Below are 14,198 nucleotides of genomic sequence, written 5' to 3'. Positions count from 1 at the left end.
TTGAAGCCGTTAGTGAAATATTAATAGCGTTATAACTATATTGTTGAAGCCCGCAGTTAAAAATGTAATAGCGGTTCAATAATTTGGAAATGGTTGTTGTAGCCGTTAGTGAAATAGTAATAGCTGTTAGACAGGCAGTATTTTGCCTCATACAATACGGAAGTGGTACCAACTTGAAATCTTTAGGATATCCTTTCGTAAGCGCATAAAAAAATTGCATTTTCGCATAACTAACAGTGCTGCGTCCCAGAGAAAAAAAAGAAAAAAGGATCTCATTCTCCATTCGTATCCCCACACACCTTCATTCTTCAATTTGCGGACCAGCATGAAAGTGAAAAAAAATTGTCGAGAGTATGTCGGTGCCGATAAGAGATCTTTCTCCTTCGCTTGGGGTGGAGTGGTCGATTATCGCTCGAGTCGTGAGCTTGTCACCATTGCGCAGCTGGAGTAACACGAAAGGGAGTGGCAAGGTGTTGGCCGCTGAGTTAGCTGATAGTGATGATACCCACAATCGCGCATGCGCATTTAACCAGCTTGCCGAATCTGCTACGAGAACTCTAAAACTGGATAACGTCTATCGCGTTCGCGATGCTGTCCTCCGGCGTGCAAAACGTGAGTTTACATCTGTCCACACCCATTCGAAATAATATTGTCCGACGACACGAAAATCGAAGAGATTGCCGACGACGGTACTGTTGGTCACCCCAAGTATCATTTCACTGGGATTCGTGAGCTGGCCACGGTTGCTGAGAGTTCTATTGTGGGTGTGGTAGGTGTATCGGTCAAAGGCGAAGAGGTTGATTACGTGGTAAGAAAAAGTGGTCACTTGATCAAGAAGCGTGAGGTTACCTTTGTGGATACATCGAACGTGTCTGTGCTGTTGACGCTATGGAACGAATTTGCAGATGTTGATGGTGATTCCATACTAGGATAAAAATTGCAATTTGTCGATGCCGCGTGTCTACGTATCATGAGCGCTCTATCTTAACAGGACCGGGTAGCATGATTGTTGTGGAGCCCGACATTCCAAAACGTGACGAACTACACAACTGTACGGCGAAACGCACGCTGCTACAGCAGTTCCAATTGAATTTGTTGCTTGCAAGTTCTTATCGGTTTCCGAGGCGTTACAATGCACGAGTAATTCGCATGTAAACATTATTGGCATCATTGAGGGAGTTGGGCCTGTGGTTGAAATGCAAGCAAATGATGGAAGACAAGTGCGCAAACGAGAAATTACTGTTAAGAATGGCACTGACTCAATCACTTGCACTCTCTGGCAAGATGCAACAGATCGTGTGACGGATTCAGACATGAATCACGTCATCGCCGCTCACAATGGCAGTGTCGTGGACTTTAACGGCCGTGGTATCGGTACCCGTACAGGTTCCTTTGTAGCGGTTGACCCGGATATTCCGGAGCTGGCTAGTGTGTCTGGATGCCGTCAAGAGCCAACAGCAGAGGCCGAAGAGGGCGAAAAGAGTGTCAATGCTGCCACAAAGGCAAGGGGTAAGCGCGTGAGTGCGAAACGCAAGCTAAACGAAAACGCGGATGGCCCTACAATGAAACGCCAAGTTAAGTACTGACTGAGTTGGACTGACGAGAGAGGGAGCTGCCCTGGATGATAACGCCCAGAATGATGAGTAACTGCACACACAGAGCATTTGGTGACAAAATCTGCTGGAGGATACACGCACAAGAACCTGCTTAGGTCGCGCGTTCCTGTCTATTTCACGTAATGTTCTGGATGATTTAATGTTCTAAGGGGGATATGCAATACGGTAGGAGACAAAGATGGTTTTTCGAGCATGCACACCCAAAAAATAGCAATAATACTATAATTTAGTATTTTTTAAAAAGATTCGATATAACATAGTTTATCTTGGTATTATAAATTGTTTCTATTACAGACTATCGGCATATGAACTATCCTTATTTAGCACAAGAAACTTTAAAAATGCATAATACAAATGAACCAACTACGATACGATATTTTATGGATTTTACTGCATAGGAGCTAATTTATGTTGTTGCGTAAAGGTTGCTAGAGGATCAAGATACTACATAGTTTATCTTGGTGTTATAATTGTTTTTATTACAAACTATCGGCATGTGAACTATCATTATTTTAGCACAAAACCTTTAAGAAGGTATAATACAAATGAAACAATTACGATACGATATTTTATGGATTTTACTGCATAGGAGCTAATTTATGTTGTTGCGTTAAGGTTGTTAGAGGATCAAGCGGCATTTGCCCGGCCGAATTAATGTTGGTTAGGCCCTCCACCCAGCTTTGCTGGTCTCCCAGGACAATACATTAAATACTATTGTGTACACCCCCATGCAACTACTTTGAGCTCTCGCCCACAGAAACTCAGCCCATACAAATTTCTAGTCAGCCAAAATGACACATGGTGTTGCGATGGTGGCAGTAAATTGTGATCACCTTAGCAAATCTCTTTTTTTAGGTGAGCCTTCCTCAAGTGCACTGGTGGCCGCATAATTGTGTCCAGGAGTGTAGTTTCTCAGACTTGTTGTATGGTAATACATGTACGTAGCATACATTTAGGAATGTCGTTACCGCAACCATAAGTTTCCCCATTTACAATCTGACGACGAAATATATAGCAACCTTGTCACTAAAGCAACAATTCCAGCAACCTGGCCAAACCAGAAGCAACCTTAGCAAAACGGAATTTATTGTAATTACATGTCGTCAGTTACATGTGGACCACATAATGACAACTATCCGTTAAATTTAGATATATGAGCTAGGTTCGCATGAGCTCCATTTCTTTCTGACATCTAGCGCAGAATTGCTATGAAGGAGGCAGCACTGGCGCGGCAGTTGGTAAGCGCACGTCTTGAGGAGCTTGCGGCATTGAAGGAGATGGAGCAAATCAGCACGGGTCTGGAGATGATCATGAAGGCTCAACTAGAGGTCCAAGTCCTTATCGAAAAGAGGGAGGAGCACCGGTACGAATTATTGGAGACTGTTAAAGATGAAAACGTAACCACTCCGTACATTTAGCGGAGTGGTTCGTGCAACCTTAACTTAAAGTTGTTTTAGCCAATCTGAGACAAATATGGTTGCTGTATTTCAGTTTCAAAAATTTCAAGGAAACTTATTTCTCTAAATTACCGTATTCGCTTAGATACGAATTTGAAGTGATCACGTTAAGTACGACAGCGGAGGACCTCATATTTCCAGAACTGCACGACGCCAGAAGCATCCAGACCTCGGGCGGCGCGATCGGTGAGCCCTGCACAGCAGGACCGCACACGGAAGCGCGAGGAGAGTTCCATCCGCAGGCCTCCAAGAAGACTCGCTTATGAGTGAGGCAGAGGGTGCGCCGCCACATGGTTAGGATGAACTGATCTGCTGCAGATACTGTTTTAGAATTTTCTAACCTTTCTTGTACAAACATTTTAGGGCGGGCCCTGCGAAAGGGAAATCAGACAGAGCTGAACTACATGTATGCCGCTCTTGGCATGGAAAAGGACGACAGCAGCGATGCCAACTTTCTGCCAGACGACAGCGAAGAGACTGAAGACGTCGACCAGTCTTCGGATGACTTGGATGATCCTGCCCCACAGAGTACGATGGAGACGTCATTTTATGTGAAACGTTAATGGTTCTAACAGCGTATATGTTGTGTGTTAGGTCGCAAGGGGAAATCGCAGATAAAGAGGGCCAGAAAGATGCAGCAAAAGCCGTCCAGTACGTTGGATATTGTTGCTTTAACATTATGGTTGCCATTAATTGAGGCACTCACCACATCTTCACCACATCTGTTAATGTTGTTTTTAGCAATCGGGAAGGGGAATGTGTTTTGCGGCGCAAAACGCCTGCACTCACCGCACGTCTCCACCGAGGAGCGAAGCTTTTCTCCTCACTATTCGCCTCCCCCCTTTAAGAAAGAGAAAACTGTGTCAGACGCACCCCTTGCAAACATTCCGAGGGACAAGACGGCAAAAGACTGTAAGAAGGACATTGCTATACCGGAGGCGACGCGCCCGGAGTATGTTCCTCGAAAACGGTCAAGCAAACACATTGACGAGTTGAAGTACATGCAATTGGACCGTGAGGAGATCATCAACGTTGTTCCGCCGTTTCCTTCTCTCCCTATCCACAGCTGGGAAGAGTTTGACAAGGTGCTTGAAACCTACAAGGACCAAAACAATCTCAAGTTCCGGGTTCGAAGCTCGCAAACTACAGTGTGTTACAACAGGTAGTTTTTGCTTTTGCTTTTTACGTGCTAAAACCTAATTCGTGAATGTGTTGCTTTATTGTGTAGTACAAACGACGATCAGATACCCACCGACTTTCAGTGGGCCAGCAGAATCTTTCGCTGTACACACGGGGTTTCACAGAGCTCTCGCTCTAAAGGACACCGCAACCGCAAGATTCGCTATTGCGGGTGCAACGCTCGGTTTACAGCCGTTGTGATCCGGACATCTACGGAGGGTTTTACTATCAAGATTCGCAACGAGGTTTGCTATCGGATATTATGGGTGTTATTATAGTTACCAACCGCTATCTGCTTTGTCCAGAATCACACCCATTCCCACCCTACCACTGCGTCTGAAGCTTCGTCATATCTGACGACTAAGACCTTACCATTGGACGAGCAGGATCGTGAGGACGTGAAAACCTTGGCGGATGCACGTGTTTCTTCGAAGCACATCTCCAGCTTTTTGAATGAGCGGATTGGTATGTAAGCCAGATTTAATTTTTTTATTTTAATTAACACGTCTGCTACTATGTTCTTCGTATGACTGTATATGTAAATAATAGGCTGCCAGATTACTCCACAGCAGTCCCGCAACCTCATTCGCAATATCATGGGGAGGGATTCTGCTGAAATCCGATTGAAGGACATGCTGCGCGCGCTGCGCCAATTGGATGGCAGTGATGTTCTCGTGATGCAAGACCAAATTGGCATTACAACCGGGATCGTTTTGCAGACAAAAGTGCAGAAGCTAATGTTCGAGCGATGGGGTGAGACGTTAGCGATGGATTTTACCCACGGAACGAATAATCTGGGCTATCATCTGGGTGCGTACAGCTATGGTTGCTGTAACTTTATTCTGATGTATAACAACCTTATCTACTTAAAGTTGCTGTATGATTAACTCAACTTCGTTTTGGTTTTGACCTTTAGGAAGTTTGGTTGTCACCACAGCTACGGGTCGAGGGTTTCCGGGTTTTGATTTTATTTGTCTCAACGAGCAAGCACTGACAATGTCCAGAATTTTGGACTACTTCAAGGAGAAGAACTCGGGCTGGAAGCACATTCAATCGGTGGTGATTGACAAAGATTTTGTTGAGTGGGGCGTATTAAAGGATGCCTTTCCGAGAGCCAAGGTTCTATTATGTCAGTTCCATGCGATTAGTTACTGGAAGAAGGTAATGAAGCGTCCGTTGTATCGCCTACGAGTTTCGCAATGTGAGGAACTGCTGGTCCAAATGATGAAACTACTTTACAGGTGAGTAAGGTTGCTTTTCACCGTGTATGTGGAGGCTAATTTGTGATTGCCTTTGATTTATGTTAGTACCTCTAGTACCAGATACAACTTCTACTACGATGCAATGCGGCAGTATTGTAAGGACCAGAAGCGCGAAGCCTTTTTGCGTACTTCGATAAAAACTGGAACTCGTGCCGTGACATGTGGGCCAATTTTACTAGAGGGAAGGCTTTTACTGCTGGCAATACCACAACGAATAGGATGGAGTCAAACTGGAATCAAGTCAAGATGCTGCTTGGTCACAAAACGAGAATTGACAAGACTATTGCTGGGTTGCTTCAGCATCAAATGACAATTACGCAGAAAATTGTTTTCACTATTGGACATCAGCACTCAACTTCACGTGCTCCCAAGACGGTGCCAAAGTTTTTGCGAGCTGTGGCTAATAGACTGTCTGCGGGTATATTTTCGACGGTCAAGAAGGAGTGGGAGCGCTTCGTCAACCTTATGACAGGCGCTTCGTGCAAACGAGTTGCTGGAAGTGTTTCGTTTTGGAAGGTCATCTGTGGGAATGAAACATTTGCGTGCAACGATGGAGAATGGACATGTACCTGCTTATTCTTCAAGAGTCATCATCTACCTTGCCGACACATGATGCATTTGGCAGAATCTGGACTTCGGCTCAATATGTTACCTGTTACTTCGATTGACAAACGATGGAGTTTGTCGGTGGCCTTAGAAGCAAAAGAAGACCTTGCTGCGGCGGCCGACTTACTGAAACCTATTGTGCAAATGTCCAAGTTAAGGTCGCCGAAAGTAAAGTTGCCGGAGGATGACAAGGTTGCGGAACAAAGTGATGATCACGGATCCTGTATGACAGCTTCTAAGATACCCAAAGAGATTGCCTACGTTCGCCTTCACAGGAAGGAGCGTGCCAACCAGGTGGTTTTGTCGTCATCGGAAAAGTATTCATACGCAAAAGCAGTGTTAGAGCCTCTGCTGGAACATTTATCGTGTCTATCAAGCGCTGATTTCTATCAAGAACTCTCTGCCTGGAAGGACACGGTGGAGATTGGTCTCAACCGCGAAGTCAATGGTAATCGCGATGACGGTAGTAGTAACGAAGACGATGACGATCAAGACGATTTCTCCTCGCTTGACCCACTTGAGGCAATGGAAACAGCGAAACTTATGGACGAGCTAGAATTCGCTTCGCCCTCTACAGAAGCCTGCACGGATAGTGGAGGTGCATCGGAGTATGAAGCATCTGAGTCTGAAGGGGACAGTGCAAGCCCAGAACGCGTCAATGATACTTCTAATATGTCGCCGCCAGATCCAGAAGTACCAACAATTGCAAGCCGTGCTGTTGATATCATAAGCCTTCCTCGGCCGAAACGTCGCGGTAATTCCAGGGTGACGACGAAGCAGCTCCGCCAAACTACGTTGACATCCGGTCAACCCCGTCTAGCTATTCACAAATACCCAGCTGGGCTTACTGTGACTCTTGATCGCTTTGTACGTTGGGCAAGGAACACGGAAAACTTGAAATTCGTCATGGATACACTTGCCAAGTATCCAGTTCAGCTTGAAGATCCCTATTTGAGAGCCCGTAGCATCGAGTGTCGGTGGGAAGCAATGCGGCACACGGACTACATGCACGCATTTGCAGTTCCAATTGATATCAGTCGATCACTCCAAGCCGCCGTCACGACAGCATGGAAAGAACAGGACTCGCCGGGTCCACTCGAAGATAGCGCGAAGAATCAAGGGATCGTCCTTGATATTGTCGCCACTATTGATCCGAAACTCTGGAAGTTTAGCAGGTAAGGTTGTTTTATCAAATAGGTTGCCATATTATGATTGCTACAACCGGGTTGCACTAACGGAATGGTTGCTCTACATCTACAACATCTCGCAGCAAGTTTGTAGGAGCTTTGACTGGATTCCACGATGTCAAATTAAAGGGACGAACGTGGATTGAAGACCGGAAATGGCTAGAGCAAAACTGGCGAATCATCCCATCAAATGTGAGCCTCTTAGCAGAATAGACAAAGATTCAAGGCTTTCAAGAAGTTTCTATCTCCAATCGCCATCAAGACTTGGCCAACGAAGTGATTGGAAAGCTTGCATCAAGTCGCTTACTAACGGAATTTCGGACGCTGCACGGAAATGGATCGATCACTTTCGAAAACATTCTCGGTGGTCTATGTCGGGGATGGCTTAATGACAGTCACATAGACTTCTGTTTACGAACAATTGGAGGGGTTGTTGGTGGCTGCTACGTGATCTCGTCACTGATGTGGGATATCGGGTGGCCTTCTACACCAAAAGTATCTATCGGAGAACTTAACTTTGTCCTCCACGCAGTACACCTGGACGGCAATCATTGGGGAGTCATTATCACGCGTTTTCCCACGACGGCAACTAGTGTACGACTATTTGTACACATGTACGAGCCTTTGATTGATGCTTCTTATCACAAGGACATGATGACGATCTGGGAGGGTGTTACTGAACAAGTGAATCACCCAAAAAGCAAAGCAAAAGAGGGCCTACGCGGGTTCCTCGAGCGGTGGCACGCGTCCTCGATGCCGGATGTGGAATTGGAGATCCAGGACGTTGAGTGGGTGTTTTCACCGCAACAACCAGATGGATCTAGTTGCGGCGTATTAGTTATAGCACAATGCTACAATTATCTGACTGGAAACACCACACAGCAAAGCTACGACGTCACCAAGCACGACATCAAAGTGATGCGCCTACGAATTCTTTGGGCCATTATGCATCTGTCCAAGGAACAACCTATCTCCGAATCCGACGCTGCCACAACAAGCAAGACTCTACAGAAGCTACAAAAAGAACTCGAGTAAGTGTTTTAGCCTCAATTAAGTCTTTAATACAGACCGTGTTCACTGCATTATGCATTCAGCTTGTGAATAGCCATCTCCAATAAAACTCCAAACGAAAGATCGTCATCTTGAGCTGCCCCCTCCTCGAAGAAATCCGCCTTCAGCTGGTAAAGGCAAGCTTCCTCCTCATCAATACGACCCTGAAACTCCATCTGAGCTGCCATGATTTCCTCCATACTGCGTTGTATGTTAACGAGCACCGTCCTCATCTTCTCCAGCTCACTAAGCCTTGCACGAACCAACTCAAGTGGTAAAGCCTTCTGATCCATAGCGATGATCGAGATCTTCCAGCAAATCGAGAAGTCCCAAAGTGTGCGAATACTTGTGTCCCACATAATGTACATGGGGCTCACATCAGTCTAGAACCTCTAAATTTAGACAAACCTATCGACGAAGGCCACATGGTCTTGGGTAAATTAAAATATAATACCGAGTGCATGCCCCGTTGTGGTTGCGTTTCGCTCTAAAGTTGCCAAAATTCGTGTCGTGGTGTTGTATTTATGGTTGCGGTAACGCCATTCTACATTTAGAGTGAAGATTGTACATAGCGCCTGCATCCGTAAAGCAGCTTCTTGCATCGTTCGTTGCGGACGGAGATTATCCGATTAGCGAAAACCGTACATGAAGGATACAGTCATGCACCTCGTATTCGGCGGGGTGGACCATATAGAGTTTACGAGCTGCGAATATTTATAGAGGAACAGATGGAATCCAAATGTACTACTTTGTATTACCTTAATTAAGTACAACTCTCAAATCCATCTTCGACACACTCTCTGTTTTACAAAGGCGAGAAGTATACCCCCGTCAATATTTATACAGCGATGAAGTGGTGCTCAGAAGGTTGACAAGACGTATCGACAATGACCATACGAAACTGATGGAATCACACTGGTATTCAGTGTTCATGATGGCTCTGTGGCTGCCTTCCTGCACAATGTTTGCTTATTGGCGAGATTCAACGTAGAAAAGGCGGACGGGCGACGTGCCATGGCGTTTTGCGACAAAATTTATAATGAGCTGTTGTATGGTGAAGTGATTGAGCTGATACATCGTGGCGGAAGTGCGGCGTTTCATCCCTCCTCGAAAAGGGGAATACCATTGAGGTTATTTGGTCCAAAGGAGATGGGCAACTCATTTGCGCAATGCATGTGGCGCAATCATTAGATTGTGCAGGTTATTAAGCCATACCGGGGCCGAAAACGAGGTGCACGATTGTTCCACAGCGAACGATTCAAGAAACATTTTAGCGGAGCAGGTGTTAGCAATAGCAACTCCGATAGCAACTCGAGTGGAGATAGCCTTACACATTATGCCAAAAACCAACAATCAAACTGAAAGGCATCGCGTTTTAATAAATTTCTCAAGCTTTTGCAGTTCATGTAAATAATTTCTCAGCTAGTGAAAGGAAAGCATGAAGTGTTACCGTGGCTTTGACAGCTCACTTTTGATTTTGCTCCTCAGTTTTTAAGAGCAGCAACACTCATGGTGGCGAAAGCTTAGCCAAATTCAGGCCAGCCAATCTGCGCCTCCATCGAGTATGACAATGGCAAGACGCTAATGGCACAAGGGTCACAGGCGCTCCACGACCACGTCGCCTGTCGCATGGAGAAGGCATTAGGCAGAGCATTACCGCAGATGGAGGTCCGCTTCAAAAATGTCTCTCTCTCTGCCGATATCGTCGTCAAGGACGAGAGCGACATCAAGGTCGAGCTACCCACGCTCACCAACGAGCTCATGAAGAGCGTCCGAGGTATATGCGCCAAGAAGCACACCGTCAAGAAGCAGATCCTCAAGAACGTCAGTGGAGTCTTCAAGCCAGGCACCCTCAACCTCGTGCTGGGTCAGCCTGGCTCTGGTAAATCCTCGCTCATGAAGCTACTAAGCGGTAGGTTTCCCGCCAACAAGAACGTCACAATTGAGGGTGAAGTCACGTACAACGGTACACCGTCCAACGAACTTCTCCGACGTCTGCCACAGTTCGTCTTCTACGTCACGCAGCGAGACGAGCACTATCCGTCATTGTCAGTTAAGGAGACGCTCGAGTTCGCACACATCTGTTGTGGTGGAGTCTTCTCAGAGCAAGACGCTCAGCATTTTGTTATGGGTACACCCGAGGAGAACAAGGCTGCACTCGACGCTGCCAGAGCCATGTGCAAGTACTACCCGGACATCATCATCCAGCAGCTCGGACTCGACAACTGTCAGAACACCATCGTCGGAGACGCCATGACCCGCGGTGTGTCTGGAGGAGAGCGCAAGCGAGTGACCACTGGCGAGATGGCGTTCGGCAACAAGTTCGTTATGATGATGGACGAGATCAGCACGGGTCTCGATAGTGCTGCCACCTTCGACATCGTCGCCGCGCAGCGCAGTCTCGCCAAGAAGTTCCGTAAGACAGTCGTGATCTCCTTGTTGCAGCCGTCGCCTGAGGTGTTCGAGCTGTTCGACAATGTGGTGATTCTGAACGAGGGCTACGTCATGTACCATGGCCCACGTGCTGAGGCTTTGGGTTACTTCGAGAGTCTGGGGTTCAAGTGTCCTCCGCACCGTGACGTCGCTGACTTCCTCTTGGATTTGGGCACCGACAAGCAGACGCAGTACGAGGTGAACTCGCTTCCGTCCTGTAGCATCCCCCGCTTGGGCAGTCAGTATGCCGACGCCTTCCGTCGCTCAGCCATGCACAAGCAAATGGAAGAAGATCTCCACAGTCCGGTCCAGAGGAGTCTGATCGAAGACAAGACCACGCACTTCGATCCGACCCCGGAATTCCACCAGAACTTCTGGAGCAGCACCATCGCTGTAGTGCAGCGTCAGATCACTCTCACCATGCGCGACAGAGCGTTCCTAGTGGGTCGCTCCGCCATGATCGTCTTGATGGGCTTGTTGTACTCGAGCGTCTACTACCAGATCGACGAGACCAACGCGCAGCTGATGATAGGCATTATCGTCAACGCTGTCATGTTCGTATCGCTTGGACAACAGGCGCAGCTTCCCATCTTCATGGCGGCTCGCGAGGTGTTCTACAAACAGCGTCGAGCCAATTTCTTCCGTACCGCGTCCTTTGTGCTCTCCAACTCGGTGAGTCAGATCCCGTTGGGTCTAGCCGAGAGCTTGTGCTTCGGCTCCATCGTCTACTGGATGTGTGGGTATGTGCCAACCGTTGACGCCTTCCTGTTCTTCGAGCTGATGATGTTCATGACGAACTTAGCGATGACCGCGTGCTTTTTCTTCCTCTCCTGCGCCTCCCCAGACCTGAATGTGGCCTACCCCGTGTCGGTGGTTTCCATCCTCTTGTTCGTCGTGTTCGCCGGCTTTGTCATCACCAAGGACCAAATCCCAGACTACCTCATTTGGATCTACTGGATCAACCCCATGGCCTGGGGAGTTCGAGCTCTAGCCGTGAATCAGTACACCGACGAGAGGTTTGACACTTGTGTGTACAACAACGTCGACTACTGCGCCAACTACAACATGACTATGGGGGTGTATGCCTTGACAACGTTCGAAGTGCCGACTGAGAAGTTCTGGTTGTGGTACGGCGTGGGCTTCATGGCGGTAGCCTATGTTTTGTTCATGTTCCCGTCGTATATTTCACTGGAGTATTACCGTTTCGAGTGTCCCGAGAATGTCACGCTCGACCCGGAGAACACGAGCAGTGCTTCCGAGGGCTACAGTTTAGCGCGTACGCCTCGTGGATCACCCGCAGAGGACGCGACCATGGTGTCGGTACTACCTCCGCGAGAGAAACACTTCGTGCCGGTCACTGTCGCATTTAAAGATCTCCGGTACACCGTGCCCGACCCGGCCAACCCAAAGGAAACCATCGACCTACTGAAGGGTATCAGCGGATACGCCCTACCCGGCACCATCACGGCGCTCATGGGATTCTCGGGTGCCGGCAAGACGACACTGATGGACGTCATCGCCGGACGCAAGACGGGAGGCAAGATCACCGGCCAGATTCTACTAAACGGCCACCCCGCCACCGACCTCGCTATCCGTCGATCCACGCTACTGCGAGCAGATGGCCATCCACTCCGAGTCGTCTACTATCCGCGAGGCGCTCACGTTCAGTGCATTCTTACGCCAGGGAGCCGACGTCCCCAACAGCTTCAAGTATGACTCTGTGGACGAGTGTTTGGACTTGCTGGACCTGCATCCGATCGCCGACCAGATCGTCCGTGGCAGCTCCGTGGAACAGCTGAAGCGATTGACTATTGGCGTGGAGCTAGCAGCTCAACCGAGCGTGCTGTTCCTGGACGAGCCGACGAGTGGCCTGGATGCACGCTCTGCCAAGTTCATCATGGATGGCGTACGCAAGGTGGCGAACACGGGGCGTACCGTGGTGTGTACAATCCACCAGCCGTCGACCGAGGTGTTTAGCGTGTTCGACAGCCTCTTGTTGCTGAAGCGCGGTGGCGAGCTGGTGTTCGGTGGAGAGCTAGGCAAGAATGCGAGCGAAGTGATCGCGTACTTTAAATCTATCGATAGTGTGGCGAAGCTAGAGGACAGCTACAACCCTGCAACGTGGATGTTGGAGGTGATCGGTGCCGGTGCGGGCAACACGAACGGCGACAAGACCGACTTTGTGGAAATCTTCAAGTCGAGTAAACACTTTGAGCTCCTCCAAGCAAACCTAGACCGTGAAGGCGTATCGCGTCCGTCACCGTTGGTGCCTCTCTTAGAGTACAGTGGTAAACGCGCCGCGTCGGAGTTGACGCAAGCCAAGCTCCTGATTCAGCGCTTCTTCATCATGTACTGGCGCACAGCATCGTACAACTTGACGCGCTTCTTCCTGGCGCTTACACTCGGTCTGATGTTCGGTGTCACTTACGTTAACGCGGAGTACACTTCGTACGCCGGTATCAACTCGGGTATGGGCATGCTGTACTGCACGACTGGGTTCTTCGGCTTCATCACTTTCAGCAGCGTGATGCCAATGACGTCTCAGGATCGGCTAGTGTTCTATCGCGAGCGAGCTGCTCAGACGTACAATGCGCTCTGGTACTTTGTGGGCTCAACGGTGGTGGAGATCCCTCAGCACGATGCTGCTTCTGGCGCCATACTATCCGATGGTTGGGCTCACTGGAGTGGCCAGATTCTTCACCTACTGGTTTCATCTCTCTTTGCACGTGCTGTGGCATGCGTATTTCGGACAGCTGATGTCGTATCTTATGCCGACTGTCGAAGTGGCTACGATCTTTGGCACGCTGATTCAAATGATCTTCTTCCTGTTCATTGGGTTTAACCCTCCCGGGGGTTCAATCCCTCGAGGTTACAAGTGGCTGTTCCACATTACACCGCACAAGTACTTGCTGGCTTTGGTCGCTTCCCTGGTCTTCGGTGACTGCCCGGGTGACGGTGATGGATCGGAAATTGGATGCCAGGGGCACCACCGTCGCTCCCCGAGAATACGGAAGGATTACATCGGGGACGTTTTCGCAATGAAGCACAGTGAGATCTGGGAAAACTTTGGCTTCGTATTGGGATTCATCGTGCTGTATCGCCTGCTCGCGTTGGTTGTCTTACGCTTTGTCAACCACCAAAAGAAATAAAAGTTGACAAAGATCTGTGAATATATTCTATTCAAATACTACTACGTAAGTAGTCTTTACTCCAAAGTATTTGTTAAGGTACTTGTCCAAAATTGTTTTTTTTCTTTTTCGCTACATGAAAAAGTAAAACAAAAAAACAATTTTGGACAAGCGAAAAAATAAAAAAATCTACTAATAAAGTTTTTTTAAAGTTAAATACTCTTAAGAGAGAGAAGTAAAAAAAACATATTTTGAGCTAACGCTAGTACTTTATTTTTTG

General features: G+C 48.0%; 1 protein-coding gene across 1 annotated transcript; it reads left to right on the top strand.

Moving 5' to 3' along the window:
* Positions 1–9,941: 9,941 nt before the first annotated feature.
* PITG_06109 (ATP-binding Cassette (ABC) Superfamily) lies at positions 9,942–13,120 on the top strand (the record flags this gene model as incomplete). The annotated part of the gene is made up of 4 exons (XM_002998248.1): positions 9,942–12,039; positions 12,091–12,302; positions 12,406–13,052; positions 13,114–13,120. 4 exons carry the CDS (start codon positions 9,942–9,944, stop codon positions 13,118–13,120), a joined length of 2,964 nt encoding a protein of 987 aa, XP_002998294.1.
* Between the last annotated feature and the right edge of the window lie 1,078 nt (positions 13,121–14,198).

The sequence above is a fragment of the Phytophthora infestans genome, genomic scaffold, assembly GCF_000142945.1.
Source record: "Phytophthora infestans T30-4 supercont1.9 genomic scaffold, whole genome shotgun sequence".
NCBI lineage: Eukaryota > Oomycota > Peronosporomycetes > Peronosporales > Peronosporaceae > Phytophthora > Phytophthora infestans.
Note: the sequence above shows the minus strand (reverse complement) of the source record. Positions and strands in the feature narration are given on the sequence as shown.